The sequence below is a fragment of the Dromiciops gliroides genome, chromosome 4 (assembly GCF_019393635.1).
Source record: "Dromiciops gliroides isolate mDroGli1 chromosome 4, mDroGli1.pri, whole genome shotgun sequence".
Classification (NCBI taxonomy): Eukaryota; Metazoa; Chordata; class Mammalia; order Microbiotheria; family Microbiotheriidae; genus Dromiciops; species Dromiciops gliroides.
This window is the reverse complement of record NC_057864.1, coordinates 29550710-29566605: the sequence shown is the minus strand read 5'-3', so window position 1 is coordinate 29566605 and position 15896 is coordinate 29550710. Positions and strand designations below refer to the sequence as shown.

At 50.3% G+C, this 15896-nt stretch overlaps 1 protein-coding gene across 1 annotated transcript in view; it reads right to left on the bottom strand.

The window, feature by feature from the left end:
* The window catches only part of SPATA6 (spermatogenesis associated 6), a 113375-nt gene that overhangs the window by 53913 nt on the left and 43566 nt on the right, over positions 1-15896 (bottom strand). Inside the window, exons 6-9 of the mRNA XM_044005276.1 lie at positions 12019-12108; positions 8183-8266; positions 6349-6420; positions 4168-4470 (exon numbers count right to left, since the gene is read on the bottom strand). Of these exons, the coding sequence (XP_043861211.1) occupies positions 4168-4470; positions 6349-6420; positions 8183-8266; positions 12019-12108 (549 nt within the window). The remainder of the gene's footprint in view (positions 1-4167; positions 4471-6348; positions 6421-8182; positions 8267-12018; positions 12109-15896) is intronic.

Below are 15896 nucleotides of genomic sequence, written 5' to 3'. Positions count from 1 at the left end.
CTACTGGAACTAAAAAGGCAATGGTTGTCCCAGAGATCCAGAGCAAGAGGGCATCGGAAAAGGACTTCTGGGTTTTGACAGCGCCAGTACCTGGTGAAGAGCGACCTGCCTACATGAAGATCAAGGAAAGCTGAGCTGTAAGTGGCTAACTGCCAGCCAAGGCTTCATGGCTCCCCAAGGAGCCCGGAGCCCTTGAACTTCACCAGGAAAACTACTGCTGCTCCTCAGCTATGCCAGGGTCTGGGGCTGCAATAAAGATCATTTAAAGGAGTTCTTCGTTCACGTGAAAAGGACTTAAATTTGAGTTTAGAAAATCATGAAGCTGGTCAGATTCTCCTGTTTCCTGTATATGCTAAAGGTCATGTTTGCAACCATGAGGTGATAGAAAGAGCCTTGGATTTGGAGTCAGAAGACTCAGGCTCGGGGGCAGCTAGGGGGCGCAGTGGATAAGGCACCGGCCCTGGATTCAGGAGGACCTGAGTTCAAATCTGGCCTCAGACACTTGACACTTACTAGCTGTGTGACTCTGGGCAAGTCACTTAACCTGCACTGCCCTGCCAAAAAAAAAAAAAAAAAAAGACGACGACCTAGGCTCAAGGCCTAGTTCTGCCAAGTCTAGAAGCATTTATTGAGCACCCTCTACACATCAGGGACTGTGCTAAGTGCTGGGGATACAATGAAAGACAAAAAAAGTGCCTGCTCTCAAGAAAATCACCCTATAATGGGGGAGAAAACACACAAACAACTAGATACACCATCCATCCGTCTGTCTGTCTGTCCATCTATCTGTCCATCAAAATTAAACTGAAGATAATTTCCAAGGGAAAGACCTAAGACTAAGGTGGAATGGGAAGGCAGAGCTTTAGCTGACATGAAGAAATCAAGGAATCCGGGTGGCAGAGATGGGCAGAGAGAATTACAGATGGGGGGAAGTCAAGGAAAATGCCCAGAATGGAGAGATCAAGTGTCTTGTTTGAGGAAACGCAGGGAGGCGTCATCACTGGATCCCAGAATACTACTGGGAGATGGTGGCATGAATAATCTCTAATAAGACTGGAAAGGGGGAGTAGGTTATGAAGGGATTTACAAACAGGACTTTTGTATTTGAGTCTAGCAGGGAGACAAAGTGTGTGTGGGGGGGTGACTCAATGTGGGGGGTGGGGTCTGGTCAGACTTGTGCTTAAGGAAAATCAATCTGACAGCTGAGTGGAGGATAGTCTGGGGTAGAAGGATTTGGGCAGGGAAAACCAGCAGGCACCTGCAATGATCCAGACATGAGGTGTTGAGGGCCCGCACCTGGGCAGTGGTATTGTCAGAGGAAAGAAGCAGATACATATGAGAGAGAATGAAAAGATAAAATAGAGAGCCTTGGCAAGCAATCTGGTATAGGAAGGGAGAGAGAATGAGAAGCTGAGCATGACACCTTGGCTTTTAATTGAGTGGCTGAAAGACTGGCAGTACCCTCGACATTAATAGGGAAGCTTCAGATAGGGGCGAATTTGGGGAAAACAAGAACGATTTCCAGTTTGGACATTTTGAGTTTAAGATGTCCACTGGAGACCCAGTTGGAGATGTGAGTTTGGAGATCAGGAGAGAAGGCAGGGCTGAAAAAACAGACCTGAGAATTATCAGCACGGAGATGATAATTGGGTCTACAGGAGCTAATGAGGTCCCCAAGTGAATGGGTATGGAGGAAAAAGAAGAGGGCGCAAGACAGAGCCCAGGAGGACACTCACCATTGGAAGGCAAGAGCTAGATGAAGATCTATCAAAGGAGGCTGAACAATAAGCTAGAAGAAGAATCAGGAGAGAGCGGGGTCAAGGAAACCCAGAGAGAAGAAAGTATCAAGGAGAAGAAAATGATCAGCAGCGCCCAAGGCTTCAGAGGAGTCGAGAAGACGAGGACCAAGAAGAGGCCATGAGACCTGGCAGTGAGGAGATTATTAATGACTTTAGAGAGCAGGCGGTTGGAAACAAGACTGCAAAGAGTTAAGGAGAAGAAAGGAAGGGGAGACACACAGTATCAATAGCCTTCTCAAGGAGTTTAGCCACAAGCAGAGAGAATCAGGACAACAGCTAATGGGGATGGATGGACCAAGTGAGGATTTTTGAGAATGGGGCGGGTTGGGGGGAGACAAAATAAGTGTAGTCGGTCAACAGGGAAAGAGGACTGAAGATAAGTGAGAAAGTGAAGATGACAGAGGGGGCAATCTGCTGGAGAAGACGGGATAGCATGGGATCCCTGGTGCACATAGAGGGGTTTGTCCTCACAAGGACCAAGGCCATGTCTTCAGGAGAGATGAGGTAGAGGAGGAGGTAGCGTCAGGAGATAGCTGAGTGATATGATAGGAGGAGAAGGGGAGGAGAAGCACCACTGAGCACTCTGGAGTTTTTCAGTGAAATGGAAGGCAGGGTTCTGAGGGGGTAGGGGTGGGAGGTTTAAGAAGGGGTGAAAAGGCTTGGAAAACTCTGTGGCGAGTGGGACAGTGAACTGCTTAAGGAAGGACAGAAGGATTGCCTAGGCCGTGAGGCTCAGCTGAGGTGGAACATCCACTTGTAGAGGAACTGAACAGCATGGTTTATTCAGCACCACATGTGGGTAGAGCTGAAGGCAGCAGATGGTGGGAGGAATGCTGGGTGGGTGACCTCGGACCAGTTGCTTCACCTCGAGCTGGATGGCTAGTACCGGGGCTCCTCCCTACCCCCCAGGATGGCCGGAAGCACCGATTGAGTGCATAGGAGGGAGGGCTCCGAGGCTGACCTGTTGGCAGAGCTCCTGCAGTCAGAAGTCATGTTTCTCAGCTTAGCCTTTCTATCTGCCAGGGTCCCCAGAGACTGTGACCTCAGAGAGGATACAACCCTGTCTGCTTCACACTTTACCTCTTTCCCAATGCCCCATTACCCCCAGGAAAGCCGAAAGGAGCGGATTCCCTTAGCTTGGGTCAGGGACTCCATCCACCCAAACCCCATCAGGGACTTAGGGAGTTAGCTGGGGCACTGGAGAGTTGAATGATGGGCCCAGGACCACAGGACAGATTTGAATGGAAGTCTTCCTGACTTTAAACCCAGTCCTTACAGCCACTACACTTCACTCTTTCTCTTAATAAATACAGGTTAAGGGGCAGCTAGGTGGCACAGTGGATAGAGCACCGGCCCTGGAGTCAGGAAGACCTGAGTTCAAATCTGAACTCAGACACTTAACACTTACTAGCTGTGTGACCCTGGGCAAGTCACTTAACTCCAACTGCCTCACCAAAAAATTAAATAAATAAATAAATAAATAAACAAACAAACAAACAAACAAATAAATAAATAAATAAATAAATACAGGTTAAATTTAACCAAGCTTCTAAGATTAGCCTTAACCATGTATTGTGTAATGGACAAAAGGGCCAAACTTTGGGGTGAGCAGAGCTTGTAGAGCTCAGCACGGCAGAGCACCCTAAGACCAAAAATTCAGGGCAAGAGGGGGCTCTGGAGGTTCTCAGTGGAGAGAGCCAGAAGAAGACACTTGGGGGGAGGGGGAACAAGGTAGCAACTGGCCGAGCTGGGCTTCCGCTCCAGCTCCACCATCCTGCTTCCCCTGCACTGGACAAGACAAAGGGGAAACATGAAGATGAACTGCCTTCAAGTACTTGACAGAGCACAAGGGCAATTAGCTGTGGAAGCTGCCCAGAGGCCAACCTGGGTCTGATGCGGGCAAAGCTGCCAAATAATGTGACGGAGCTGAGGGGGAAATGGCGGGCTGCTCAGAAGCGTCCTCTCCTCCTCCAGGCGCCTTCTCCAAGGCCCTCCTCTGCCCAGAGCTTCCCAAGGCCCTAACGCTCTTTCCTATGCTGCCCTTGGGGCTCCGTCCCTGTCCTTCTCAGTCCCTGTAATACTAATGTCATCACGCCAGAGATGGGCTCCCTGTGCCAGGAGAAAAGGTGTGGCCAGAGAAGGCCCAAGCGTGGCAGCACCAACTCCGCCAGTCACCATGGCAGGCAGACGGAGACGTGCTCACCCTGCTGTTTGCCTTCCACTGGAAATGGCTGGGCAGAGGATACGGGCTGCTTGGGGCAGAAGATGCATTCCTGTAAAGGCAGGGGTGAGAGCACTTTAGAATGCCATCTCAGAGGGCACGGGCCCGAGAGAGCACAGGGAAGGAGGCTTAGCAGAGGACACCTACATGTCTGATGACAAAGGGAGGTTTGTCAGTGTCCTTTTTGAACTCGTAGGGCCCCAGGTTGAGATGAGCCAACCGCCGCCTGGTGTCCTCAGACAGCTCACACATCCGCCTCTTGGTATACGGGGACGGGGAGTGGGACTTGGACGAGATGGTGGGCTGCTCATAGTTCCGTGGGTTAGAGCAGTACTTGTGCCTCTCGGGGGACCTGGATTTCTTCTTGGACGATCTTGACGGCCCTCTGATTTGCATCCGACCATGGCTCCTTTCAAGAGAGGCGGCATGGTATGATGGTTTATCCTGAGCCTGAAAAAGAAATGGGGGTCACCTCATGGTGGTGATGGAGAGGGAGAGAAAGCCCAAGGTGCAAGAAGGGTGGCACATCCCCTCCCTCTTTGGAGCTTCATCTTGTTACTTCTACCACTGGGGAACTGAGCCAGAATACAGTCCATGCTGGACTTGGTGAGATATCTGAGGGCCACTCAAGCTGTCCGGTTCATAAGCCTACAGCCAGCCTGCTGAGGAGCCTCCCTAAGGCTCTCTCTCTGTGTGATCTCATGACCCATGCTCAGTATCGCCTTCTGGTCAGAACCCATGGGAAACCCAGAGCCACGTGGGGACATTAGGAGGGCTTGCTCAACGTTCCATGTTTGTGACTTCCCGGAAATCTTATTCCTTCTACCCCCACCTCCACTAGACAAGAGGTTCTTAACCAGGGGCTGTGGGCAGATCTCAGGGAGCCTGTGAATTTGGATGGGAAAGAAATCCCTCATTCATTCATTCATTCATTCATTTTTGCAGGGCAATGGGGGTTAAGTGACTTCCCCAGGGTCACAAAGCTAGTAAGTGTCAAGTGTATGAGGCTGGATTTGAACTCAGGTCCTCCTGAATCCAGGGCTGGAGCTTTATCCACTGCACCACCTAGCTGCCCCAAACAGTCTTTTTTGTAAAATTTAGCATTTTTTTCAATTATCTAAGAACATGCATTCTGAAAAGAGGTCCAGAGGTTTCACCCAACTACTAAAGGGTCCATGGCACAAAAAAGGTAAGAGCCTCAGCCCTAGACTGTGAGGTCCCTGAGGGCAGGCACTGTTGTCTTCCCATCTCCATATGCCAGCATACGGAGCTTGTCCAGGTCCCCGCATACAGGAGCTGGACTGAATCCAATCACTCCCTTCTAGGGCTCAGTCCCTTCAACTGTGAAACTAGGGCCTTGGAGCACAGGACAGACGAGGCCCCTCACAGGAAAGGAAACCAAGGAGTTTATAACAGACTTTGTCAAGGCTTTACTTCACCCAAGTCAATAGAACATGGATCCTCTTCTGAAATCGTCGTCCTTCAAGGTTTACAAAGTGGGTTGTCCCATAAGGTGCCCAGGCCCTTCACATCCACAACCCCCGACGGAGGTCAGCCCTCCCCAGGCTGCTCTGAAGGCCTGAGTGCATCAAGCGCCTCTAGCTGCTCCTCAAACCAGACACTCCACCAGAGGCTCTGTGCTCGGGTCTCGTTGTCCCCTATGCCCCAGATGCTCCCTCCTTCATCCCCTCAGCCCCTTCCTGCCAGACTCAGTTCAGCTTCCAAAGTCCATGACAATCCTTTCCTGTTCCCCTTCATTATAAGCACTCCCAGCAGTGGGTCCAGTTCTGGATCAGGAAGATCTGCATTCAAATCCAGGCTCAAACAATCTCTAGAAGCTCTCTGTGCCTCAGTTAACCTGGGATGGCAATGATGACACCTCCCCCCATAAAATGAGATGATACTTGTAAAGCACTTGCCTTTCCGCATTACGTGGCACTGCACATGGGCGGAGTTGGCATGTAAAAGCTTAATGCATTCAGTCTAATCTCAGAGAGATCAGCAAAAGGTGAGATCTTTGATCGTAAAAGCCACAAGCAAAATAGGAGTCGGTTCGTGCAAACTCGTGCTTGCACCTTCATTAAGCGTCTCCGGTCGCCAGTATTGATGGAAACAGTGGCAATATAGGATGGGACTTGGAGTCAGGAGCCAAGGGTTTGTGACTCACATGTGGCATCAGAGACATGCCACAAAATGGAAATAGCATTTAGCCTGTTCTTTCACGTGGCGCTTGTGAAAAAAAGCGATTTGTAAACGTTAGAGCATTAGCGAGCCGGGGGCTCCCCAGATGTGTGGAAGTGACCCATGCCCAGCACTAAGAGGTCCTACCTGCAGATGGAAGGCTTCGACTTTGGCCCCAGCCACAGACTGTGGCTTTGTCGATGGAGGACTAGCCCAGCCCTGCCAAGTGTAAAGCAGTTTGTCACCCGGCTGTTCCCCCACCGGTATGCAGCCTCTGCCCCTCCTCCCCCCCGCTACATACGGGCCACATTGGTGGCAGGCAGCCTCACACTAATGCCCGGAAGGACTGCTGCCCCAGCAGCTGACCTGCAGAGATTTGCGGGCAAAATCCTTTTGGGAGGAGCTCATCTCAAGCCTCTGAAAGACACTACTGCCCACCCTCTTGTCTCCAGGTTTCTATGACACGGCTCTCTCTGGGGGCTCCTTTTCCCTCAATGACCACTCCTTCTTGGTGTCCTTTGCTGGATCTTCATTTAGGTCACAACTGCTAAAGCGGGGGGTATCCCCCAGGACTCTGACCTTCTCCTCTTCCCCCTCTATACTATTTCACTTAGCAATCTCATCAGCTCCCAGGATTTTCAATGATCATCTCTATGCTGATGACTGTCAAATATGCTTATCCAGCCCTTACCTCTCTCCTAAGCTCCAGACTCCCTCCCTATTAGACATCTCCAACTGGATATTCTATGGACATCTCTTTTTTTTTTAGTGAGGCAATTGGGGTTAAGTGACTTGCCCAGGGTCACACAGCTAGTAAGTGTCAAGTGTCTGAGGCCAGATTTGAACTCAGGTCCTCCTGAATCCAGGGCTGCTGCTCTATCCACTGCGCCACCTAGCTGCCCCCCCCATGGACATCTTAAACTCAACATAAACTGAACCCATTCTCTATCCCCAGACCCTCCCCTCTTCCTAACTTCCCTATCCCTGTTCAGAGGATCTCCACCCTCCCAGTGCCCCAGGCTCACAACCCAGGCATCATCCCAAGTCTTCACTTTCTAACCTCCTGTAGCCAAACAGTCACCAAGTGCAGGTGATTTTTCCTTGGCAATATCCCTCCTCTGACCCTTCCACCCTCTGGTTCAGGCCCTTCTCCCTTCCTTCATGGACCACTGAAGGAGGCCAATGGTTGGCCATCTTGCCACAAGTCTCTTTCCCCTACATTTCATTTTCCTTTCTGCTGTCAAAGCAACCTTCCTTAAGCAGGGGTCAGATGATGTCACTTCTCACTATCCCACAACTCCCAGCATCTCCAGAACACCTCCAATGTCGAATATGAAATGCTCTGATTGGCCTTCCCAGCCTGGCCCCCTCCCACCTTGGCAGCCTTCTTAGGCCTCCCTCTTTACCACTCGCTCCAGCCCAGGGACCCTGGCCTCCTGGCTGTCCCTCCAACACCACCTTCCATCTCTCAGTACTGGGCTCTCTCTCTGGCTGCACCCCATGCCTGCAATGTTCGCTCTCATCTCGGTGTCCTGGACTCCCTCAAGCCTCAGCTAAATTCCCATTTTCTATGTATGAGAAGCCTCTGGCTTAAATCGCCCCCCAAGGCCCCTTTCAGCTTTAAACCCTGGGGCCCTTCCTTCCAGAGCAGTTGTGAAGAAAGCTCTAGGGATGGGCTCCCTTAGTCTTTCTTTTGGACGGCCTGCTAGCTGCACAAGGCAGGATGACAATGGAGAAGATGCCCATTCCCTCCTCCTCTCAGCAGCCACCAGCTGATTCCTTCACCTCCCACTGAGCAGCAAGCTTTTATTCCAATCACATTTGATTAAATTTAATCAGTTGTCAGACAGCCGCAACAACTGCTTTACCCAAAGAAATACCAGCAGTGGGAAGTGGGCACGGGACACACCGGGAAGGGGAGCGTGCACACAGACAGAGGCCTTGAGCCACAGAAGCAAGCCTTTGAGCTAAGAGACATTACCTGGAGGCCCCGACACTTCCTTGAGCTGATCAGGCACTCTGTGATCACAGAAGTGGTAGAAAATTCCATCTTTGGAGCAAGTCCCTGAGGAAGGAGAGAGGAAAAGGTCATTTCTCAGCATCAGGACGAAGATCTCAAAGCTACAAAACGCCATCTAAAGGCGAGCTCCTTCCCTTTGTCATTGGGGGTCACTGTCGAAACGTCAGCAGCACCATTCTGGGGCTTTGGGAAAACAATGAAAGGTCTGGTTTTTTCAGTTCAACACATCCGGCTGTCACCTACTTTGGGGGTGTTTCCAGTGTTTGAAGAACTCCAGGCATTTAGGTTCAGACAGTGAAGGCCCTGTCCATGGCAGCCCAAGATGGCCACTGTCTGGTTCCACTGCCTCCAGGTGGCTGAGGGAGCTCCTGAGACAGCACAGAGGAGACCCCGGCCACCCAAACGCTCCCCTCCCAAATGGGTCTGGTGACATCCTGCCCACACTGGAAGGCCCAGCTCAAAGGCCACTTCCTCCAGGCAGCCAGCCCTGATTCCTCACACACATACACTTCCCACGTGCACATTATCCCTCTAATTCAATTGTCATCTAACATTCTGAATTATTTGATATATTTATGTCTTGGTGACCCAAGCGTAATCTTCACTGGAGCAGGGACCATGCCTCATCAACACTCAGCATCCCCTGCAAACACAATAATCCGAGCCAAGACCACATTTAAATATTTGATGAGTGGACAGCTCTAGGACCAAGGGCTCAAAGCAGCTTCCTCCCGTTTCCATGATGACCCTTGGGCGCAGCCAATGGTTTTTGTCACTGCCTGGCTCCCTCTCAGGCTTGGTTCCAATGCATCTTTCCAGACTCACCACACGTGTCCCCTGTCCTCCCACGGTCAAAACCTCTTACTCCAAGTGTCTCCAGAAGCTCCCCCCACCCAAGCCCCACGCTCAACACGACTTCTCTCCCCGACTGCTCCTCATGTTCTTCCTGAACCTTCTCCTGGGCACAATGGCCAGTGGCCTCACTGCTGTTTGATTCTGTACAGGAAAGGAAACACGCGCCAAGCTTCAGTAACGTGGCCCCCACAAACCCTATCTTCCTCTCAGAGAATGCGACAGTAGGTCTCCACAGCGGAGCACCTAGGAGATAGACACAGAGTCCAGCCAGAACCTGGGTTTGAATCTCACCTCCAACACCTTCATGACAATGGCATTTAACTTCCTCTGAGTCTCAGTTTCCAAGTTATAATTAGAAGGAATTAGAAAGAATAAAACATTTCTTATCCTGCCAGGAGTCAGATTTCAGCAGGGTTCTTCCCTGTACACCTTTGTTAATGGCTGGAAAAGGGTTTAGTACCCTCCTCTGCAACAAAAATCACCAAGCTGCAGGATGTTGTAATAGGAAAGGGCGCACAGAGCCCCCACGTTCTCCGGAAGGCTTCTTCTCTCCCCAGTTCATGCCCCTCGTGTTATCCCCACTCCTCAGCCAAGGGACCCAATGCCATCTGGTGTAACGTGGTAGAATCTCCACCATACATCTATTGCCAGCAAGTGTGTGTCCAGCTTCTACTGGAAGACGTCCCCACTTCCCAGCATGGCCCACTGCCCTCTGGGAAAGCTCTATGTTTTTCCTGAGAGCAAGCATAAATCTGCCGCTTTGCAACTTTGACTCCACTGCTTATGCTTCATTCTCCTGGGGCTCAGCAGAACACGCCCAAGGCTTTCTCAAAATGCTAGCACTTCAAGTACTTGAAGACAAGTGCCCTGTTGTCCCTGCACCTTCTCTTCTCCAGCCTAAACGCATCCAGTTCCCTCAGCCGATCCTCAGACATCAAGAGCTTGAGGCCCCTTCCCGGTCTAACTGCCCAGTTTATTGATGTCTTCTGAAATCGTGGTGCCCCAAACCAAACGGAATACTCCTCTAGCACATGCCCTGGCGCCCATTCTCCTACCTTCCCTAGGACTAGGTCAGGTCAGGGCCCCCAAATCTTCTATTATCACTAATACTAGTACTGCGACCACTACAACTACCACCGCCACAGCCACCACTTTCCTTAGAATCTAGAGGCAGTCCTGGGGTAGGGGTGGGCTTAGGGGATGGTTCTCTAGAACCCCTGGTGACCATCGGGAGACATCAGCTTTTTCAAACTGATATTTACTAAGGTCCTAGAATACAAACAGCAGGTATAACCCCCCCCCCCCAAAGCCTTTAATGAATCTCCCAGGAGCACATGCAGATTCCAGGGCAAAGTGGGCTTCACTTTAGAGCACACGTGGCAAAGGGATAGCTAGAAAGTTCTGGCTGGACAGAAGTCCTTTCCTCCTTTTGTGGCTTCCTCGCAATGCTTCCCTTGGGCACAGAGCAGCTTTCTGCTTTCCTCAGTGTGCAGCTTGTTGTGGGCTCCTGATGAAGACCCTGCCATCAGCTGATCCAGGGACACTGTGGGAATGCCCCAAATCTTCTGACCTTTCAGAGTTCACCAAGTGAACTGGGTCTAAGAGTCGGGGAGGAGACAGAGGTTCTTCTCCTCATCCCCGTGTCCCCAGATGATTTCCTCTCAGAGACTTGGCACTGAGCTGGGCTGGCCCTGGGAAGTCCCGCTCTACCCGCCTCACTGGGGTACACAAAGACCTTGGGGCAACACTAAACTTCTTCAGCATCCCACCCCACCCTTCATGCAGGCAGGCATGTGGCAGACACGATGTCATGTGCTAAGTCCGGGGGTACAGATACAAGGGGCACCAAAGTGTTTGAAGCTGACAGGATGTGAAGCTAAGTGGAATCTTGTTACCTACATACAGGGGCAATCGATCCCTGCCCTTGTAGCTGTAAACTAAGCCCCTCCCTCCACAGTCAGCCAGAATGCATGAGGTTTTTTAACCCCCCCAGACCCTTTTTAGAAGGCCTGCTGTGCAGTTACGCCTCCCCCATCTTCTATTCGTGAAGCTAATGTTTTTGTACCCATTACATTTGGTCCTACAGAATTTCATCTTAGTGTATTCACCCCAACATTGTGGTTGGCCAAGGCCCTTTTGGATGGGATTCTGTCGCTCATTGTGCCTGTTATGTGAGCACCGACCATTCGGTGCCAAACCTTTGCCATTCTGCCTCCCCATCTCTCACATCCAACCCCTTCTCTCCATTCTCTCCACTCACACAGCTACAGCACAAGGTCAGGCCTTCATCACCCCCAGCTTAGATGATCTGAGCAACCCCTGATTTGTCTCCCCGCCCCCAAACTCTCCCCACCACAAGACATCCTCTACGGTGCCTCCAAAAGCACACACCTGACCAATCAGCAACCTCCAGGGGCTCCCAGTTGTGTCGATTTGTCTTTAATGCCCCTCACCAGCTGGCTCAGATCTCTCTTTCTGGCCTCACTGCACATTATTCCTCCTCTGCACACCGGCCTACCTGCTGCCCCACACATCTGATACTCCCTCTCCCACTGCCATGCCTCTGTCCCCCTGCGCACCCCTCCCAGCTCCCATCCTCTCCCCTGGGCCTCCAAGAATTCCTCTCTTCAAGACGAAGCTCCAGCACCAGCTGATGCCCCTCCTCACTCAGCTGCCAGTGCCCTTCCCCCTAAATGATCCTGTATTTACTTGTATTTCTACTCTTCTTATTTATTCTGGGCTTATGCTTGTACTTGTCTCCTTGATTAGGATATAAGTTCCTAGGGACTAAGGACCATTTAATTCTTTCTATCTGTATTGGCACCTCTTGGCACAGTGTCTGGCACGTAAAGGGCACTTCCCAGACATATCTTGTGGTGGTGGTTGTTGGTCAGTTACTTGAGTGAAAATCAGCCCACGCTATAGAGCTGGCTCCGGCCTACCTGGGGTAGAGGAGTGAGTCCATCACACCATGTCTCCTGCCTCTCTCCAGAAGAAGAGAAATACATCTCCTTCAAGCACCAGGTTCCTCCCTGTCAGGGAAAAGGCCAATCCATCATGTTTCTAGCCTGGGCTCGTGAACACTATCCCTTCCGCTTCATGCACCTGTCCCCTCACAAGAACTGCATAAACCCCCGAGAGGCCTCTGCCCTAAGACCCAAGACATATGGACAACCCCTAAGACCCAAGACACACGGACGATGAACATCTACCTGCGCTCATTCCTCACTGACTAACACGCTGCCTGCTGGTCACACCTTCCTCAGACCAAAGATTCTGAGCTTTCGGCTCTCAATCAAGCCTGTTCTTCAACACCCACTTCCTTCTACCCCATTGCCCCTCAAGGTCCCCCTCAAAAGCGAGCCGTCCGCTTCAACTGTGCTCTATGGAAGGCCTGGTCCACAGAGAACACACCTCTCATCTTAATTCTTTTCCTTTTGAACCCCATCTTCTGGGTCTCACTGAGACCCGGCTCCTCCCAATGCCACGGACTAGGGTCTCCCTTGGCAGCACCTTCACTAATACGCCCAACTCACTGGTTGGGTTGGGGCAGTTGGAATGCTCCTTGCTCCTTACTGCCATTACCATGTGTCCCCTCTACCCCACCACACGGGGACCCCTCCTCCTTTAAGGTTCACTCAGTGATGCCTACCACCTGATCAAAACCCCAGTCGCTGTTCTCTCTTGGCTTCCAGGATGTTCTGCTTCTTTCTTTAATGACCTCAGTGGCTTGCTCACAGTCTTTTCTCCCCAACTCCTGACATCATACCAGGGGTCTTCAACATCCACAATGATATTTCCTCCAACACCCTAACCTCTCATTTCATCAACATTCATTTTCAATGCATTTCCGCTCTGCCTCAGCCGCACAGAGATGGTCATACCCTCGGTCTTGCCATTACCCACAAATGCACCAATTCCACATTCACCAATTCTGAAATTCACTTATCTGATCAAAATCGACCGGCGCTCCCCTCTGCCTCACAACCCTGAGCTGTGTTCTTCCACACCATGACCTCCGACCCTCAAGTGCTTTCCCAGGCTACTTCCCTTGCATTGGCCATACTCTCCTCCATTTCTTTTCTTTGCCCCTTGGCCACACAGTGTATTCACACTGTGCTCCTCACTTGGGTCCATTCCCCTCCTTATGATATTGCCAATCTTGCCCTGCCAGCACCTCAGCCTTGGATCCCTCGCACCATCCACGTCTTACTCCAACACGCGCCATGCAATGAAGCTGAAGAAAATCACAAAGCTGTGACAACTGGGTCTATTACAAATTTATGTGATATCATCTTGACCAGGCCCTTAATGCAGCAAGGCAAATGTTTTGTACCTTCCCTAATAATAATAATAACAACAACAATAATAATAATAATAATAGATTGACTATTCAATCTCATTCATTCCTACAGCTTTTCCAAAGTGCCTCCTCAAGTGTCCCATGCCTGCCCCCACCCCACTCTCTCAACAATCACTCACTCAACAATCCACTGGCACTGGCCTCCTTGCTGTTCCTCATTTCCTGACTGCAGACATTTTCACTGGCCATCCCTCATGCCTCGAGCCGTTCCTCATTTCTACCCCTTGGCGGCCCTGGCTTCCTTCAAACCTCAGTTAAAATCCCATCTTCTGGGGGCAGCTGGGTGGCGCAGTGGATAGAGCACTGGCCCTGAATTCAGGAGGACCTGAGTTCAAATTCAACCTCAGGCACTTGACACTTACTAGCTGTGTGACCCTGGGCAAGTCACTTAACCCTCACTGCCCCGCCCCCCCCAAATCCCACCTTCTGGAGAAGCTTTCCTGATCCCCCTTAATTCCAGGGCCTCCCCTCTTTTATCCTGTATAGAGCTGGTTTATACATGGTTGTTTATATGTCTCTCTTATTAGGTTGAGCACCCTGCGAGCAGGGAATGTCTTTTACTTTTCTTTAGATTCCCAGCAATTAGCCCAGTGCCTGGTACATCTTGTGCAGTCATGTCTGACTCTTCCTGACTCCATATGAGGTTCTCTTGGCAAAGATGCTGGAATGGTTTGGATTAAGGCAAGAGAGATTAAGTGATGTGTCCAAGGTCACACAGCTGCATATCTTAGTAGTTTAATAAATGTTTACTGACTGACTCCTACATTCGGTATTGATACAGTTCAATTCCTCCAGGAGCATGTTGACTCACTGATCACTGGACAGGGATCTCAAATTTAAAGTACAAACAGCTAAATTAATGTTTCGTTCCTGTTGAAATACTAACACTTTTGGGAACTCAGCCACCACCATTACAAAAGCAAGAGGGGATCACAGAGCCATTTTCTTTTGTTCATATTCTCTGAGCCATGGTTTTTGTTCAACAGATTGCCAGGGCCAAAGAATCTGCCAGCTGATGGTGAGCCTCCCCCCACACTCAGGGCAGTTCTCAGACAGCAGAGCCAATACTTGAAGCTTCTCAGTTTGGACAAAACTCCCAGAGTTCTCACCTCCCTGGCATAGATTCTCAGACACAGGCTCTATCCTCGCCACAAAAGGCAGTGAAGAAGATGCAAACAATAGAGTATAGGAGGAGTATAGGCTTGGGTTAGCTCCACCTTCTTTTTCTTCTTTTCTTCTGGATTTATATGAAATGTTCCACGTCATCACCCTCTCATACATCACGTGACTCTGAGCCACCAAAGCCAATGTCAGAGGAGGACCTCTGAACACAGAGGGTGGGTTTGGACCACGCCCCAACGAGGCCCTGGAGGGACAGTATAGTGGCCTGCCAATAAGCTAACGAGGCCTCCACATTTCAGTGATTCTGAATCCCTACAGGTCACTCTCCAAACCCCACTCTCCACCCCCACCTTATTCCCATCCACTTCAAACCTACCCCAAAGTTCCAATGAAATACCAATGTGCCCTCTGAAAAGCCTGTTCCACAGGCAAAAAACTTCCCTTCTTCCTCAATCTTTTCGTCTCCCACTCCTTCCATCTACTAATTATTACTGAATCAGGCTCCCCTTTCTAGTCCTGGCTGCACTCATTTCCTTCAGCTTGGTAGTCAAGGTGGGGGTTTTGAAATACTCCTTGCTCCCACTGACACTTCCAGTTTCTCCCCCTACCTCTAGCATTCAGTCACCTCTCCTCTTTTGAAATCTGTGCTGTTCCTATCTTCTACCCAATCAAACCCCTGATTCATGACATGGCTTACAATTTGTCTCTCCTCAACTCCTGTTCTTGTAGTTGGGGACTTCACCCCTGCAGATTTTAGCCCAATATCAAAATAAAGCAAACTAATTTCAAGCAGTCGGTCAAAGAGCAAGTCAATAAACACTTATTAAGTGCTTACTTAAAGCTGGTCCTGTGCTAAGCATACAAAGAAAGGCAAAAGACAGTCCCTACCCTCAAGGAGCTTCCAATCTAACTGAGATGACAAGCAGACAACTATGTGCAAACAAGCCATATGGATAAAAAGGAGATAACAGGGAAGACACTAGAATTAAGGGAGGTTTGGGAAGGCTTCCTGCAGAAGGTGAGATCTTAGCTGGGCCTTGAAGGAAGTCAGGGAAACCAGTAGGGGGAGAGGAGGTGGACGAGCATCCTCGGCGTGGGAGATGGTCAGAAACAATGCCCAGAGCTGACAGGTGGCGCATTTACCCTTTCCAATCATACAGAACTTTTCAAATATCACCAAAAATGGCTCAGCCATCCTATCTTCCAAATCCTCCAGTGCCAAGTGGTCTGAACACATTAAGGGTAGCTAAAGATTCCGACTCTCTCCTCACTTATGTCAGGTGTCAGCTCCTTACCAGCCATTCTTTTTTTTTTTCAAATTTTTTTTGTGGGGCA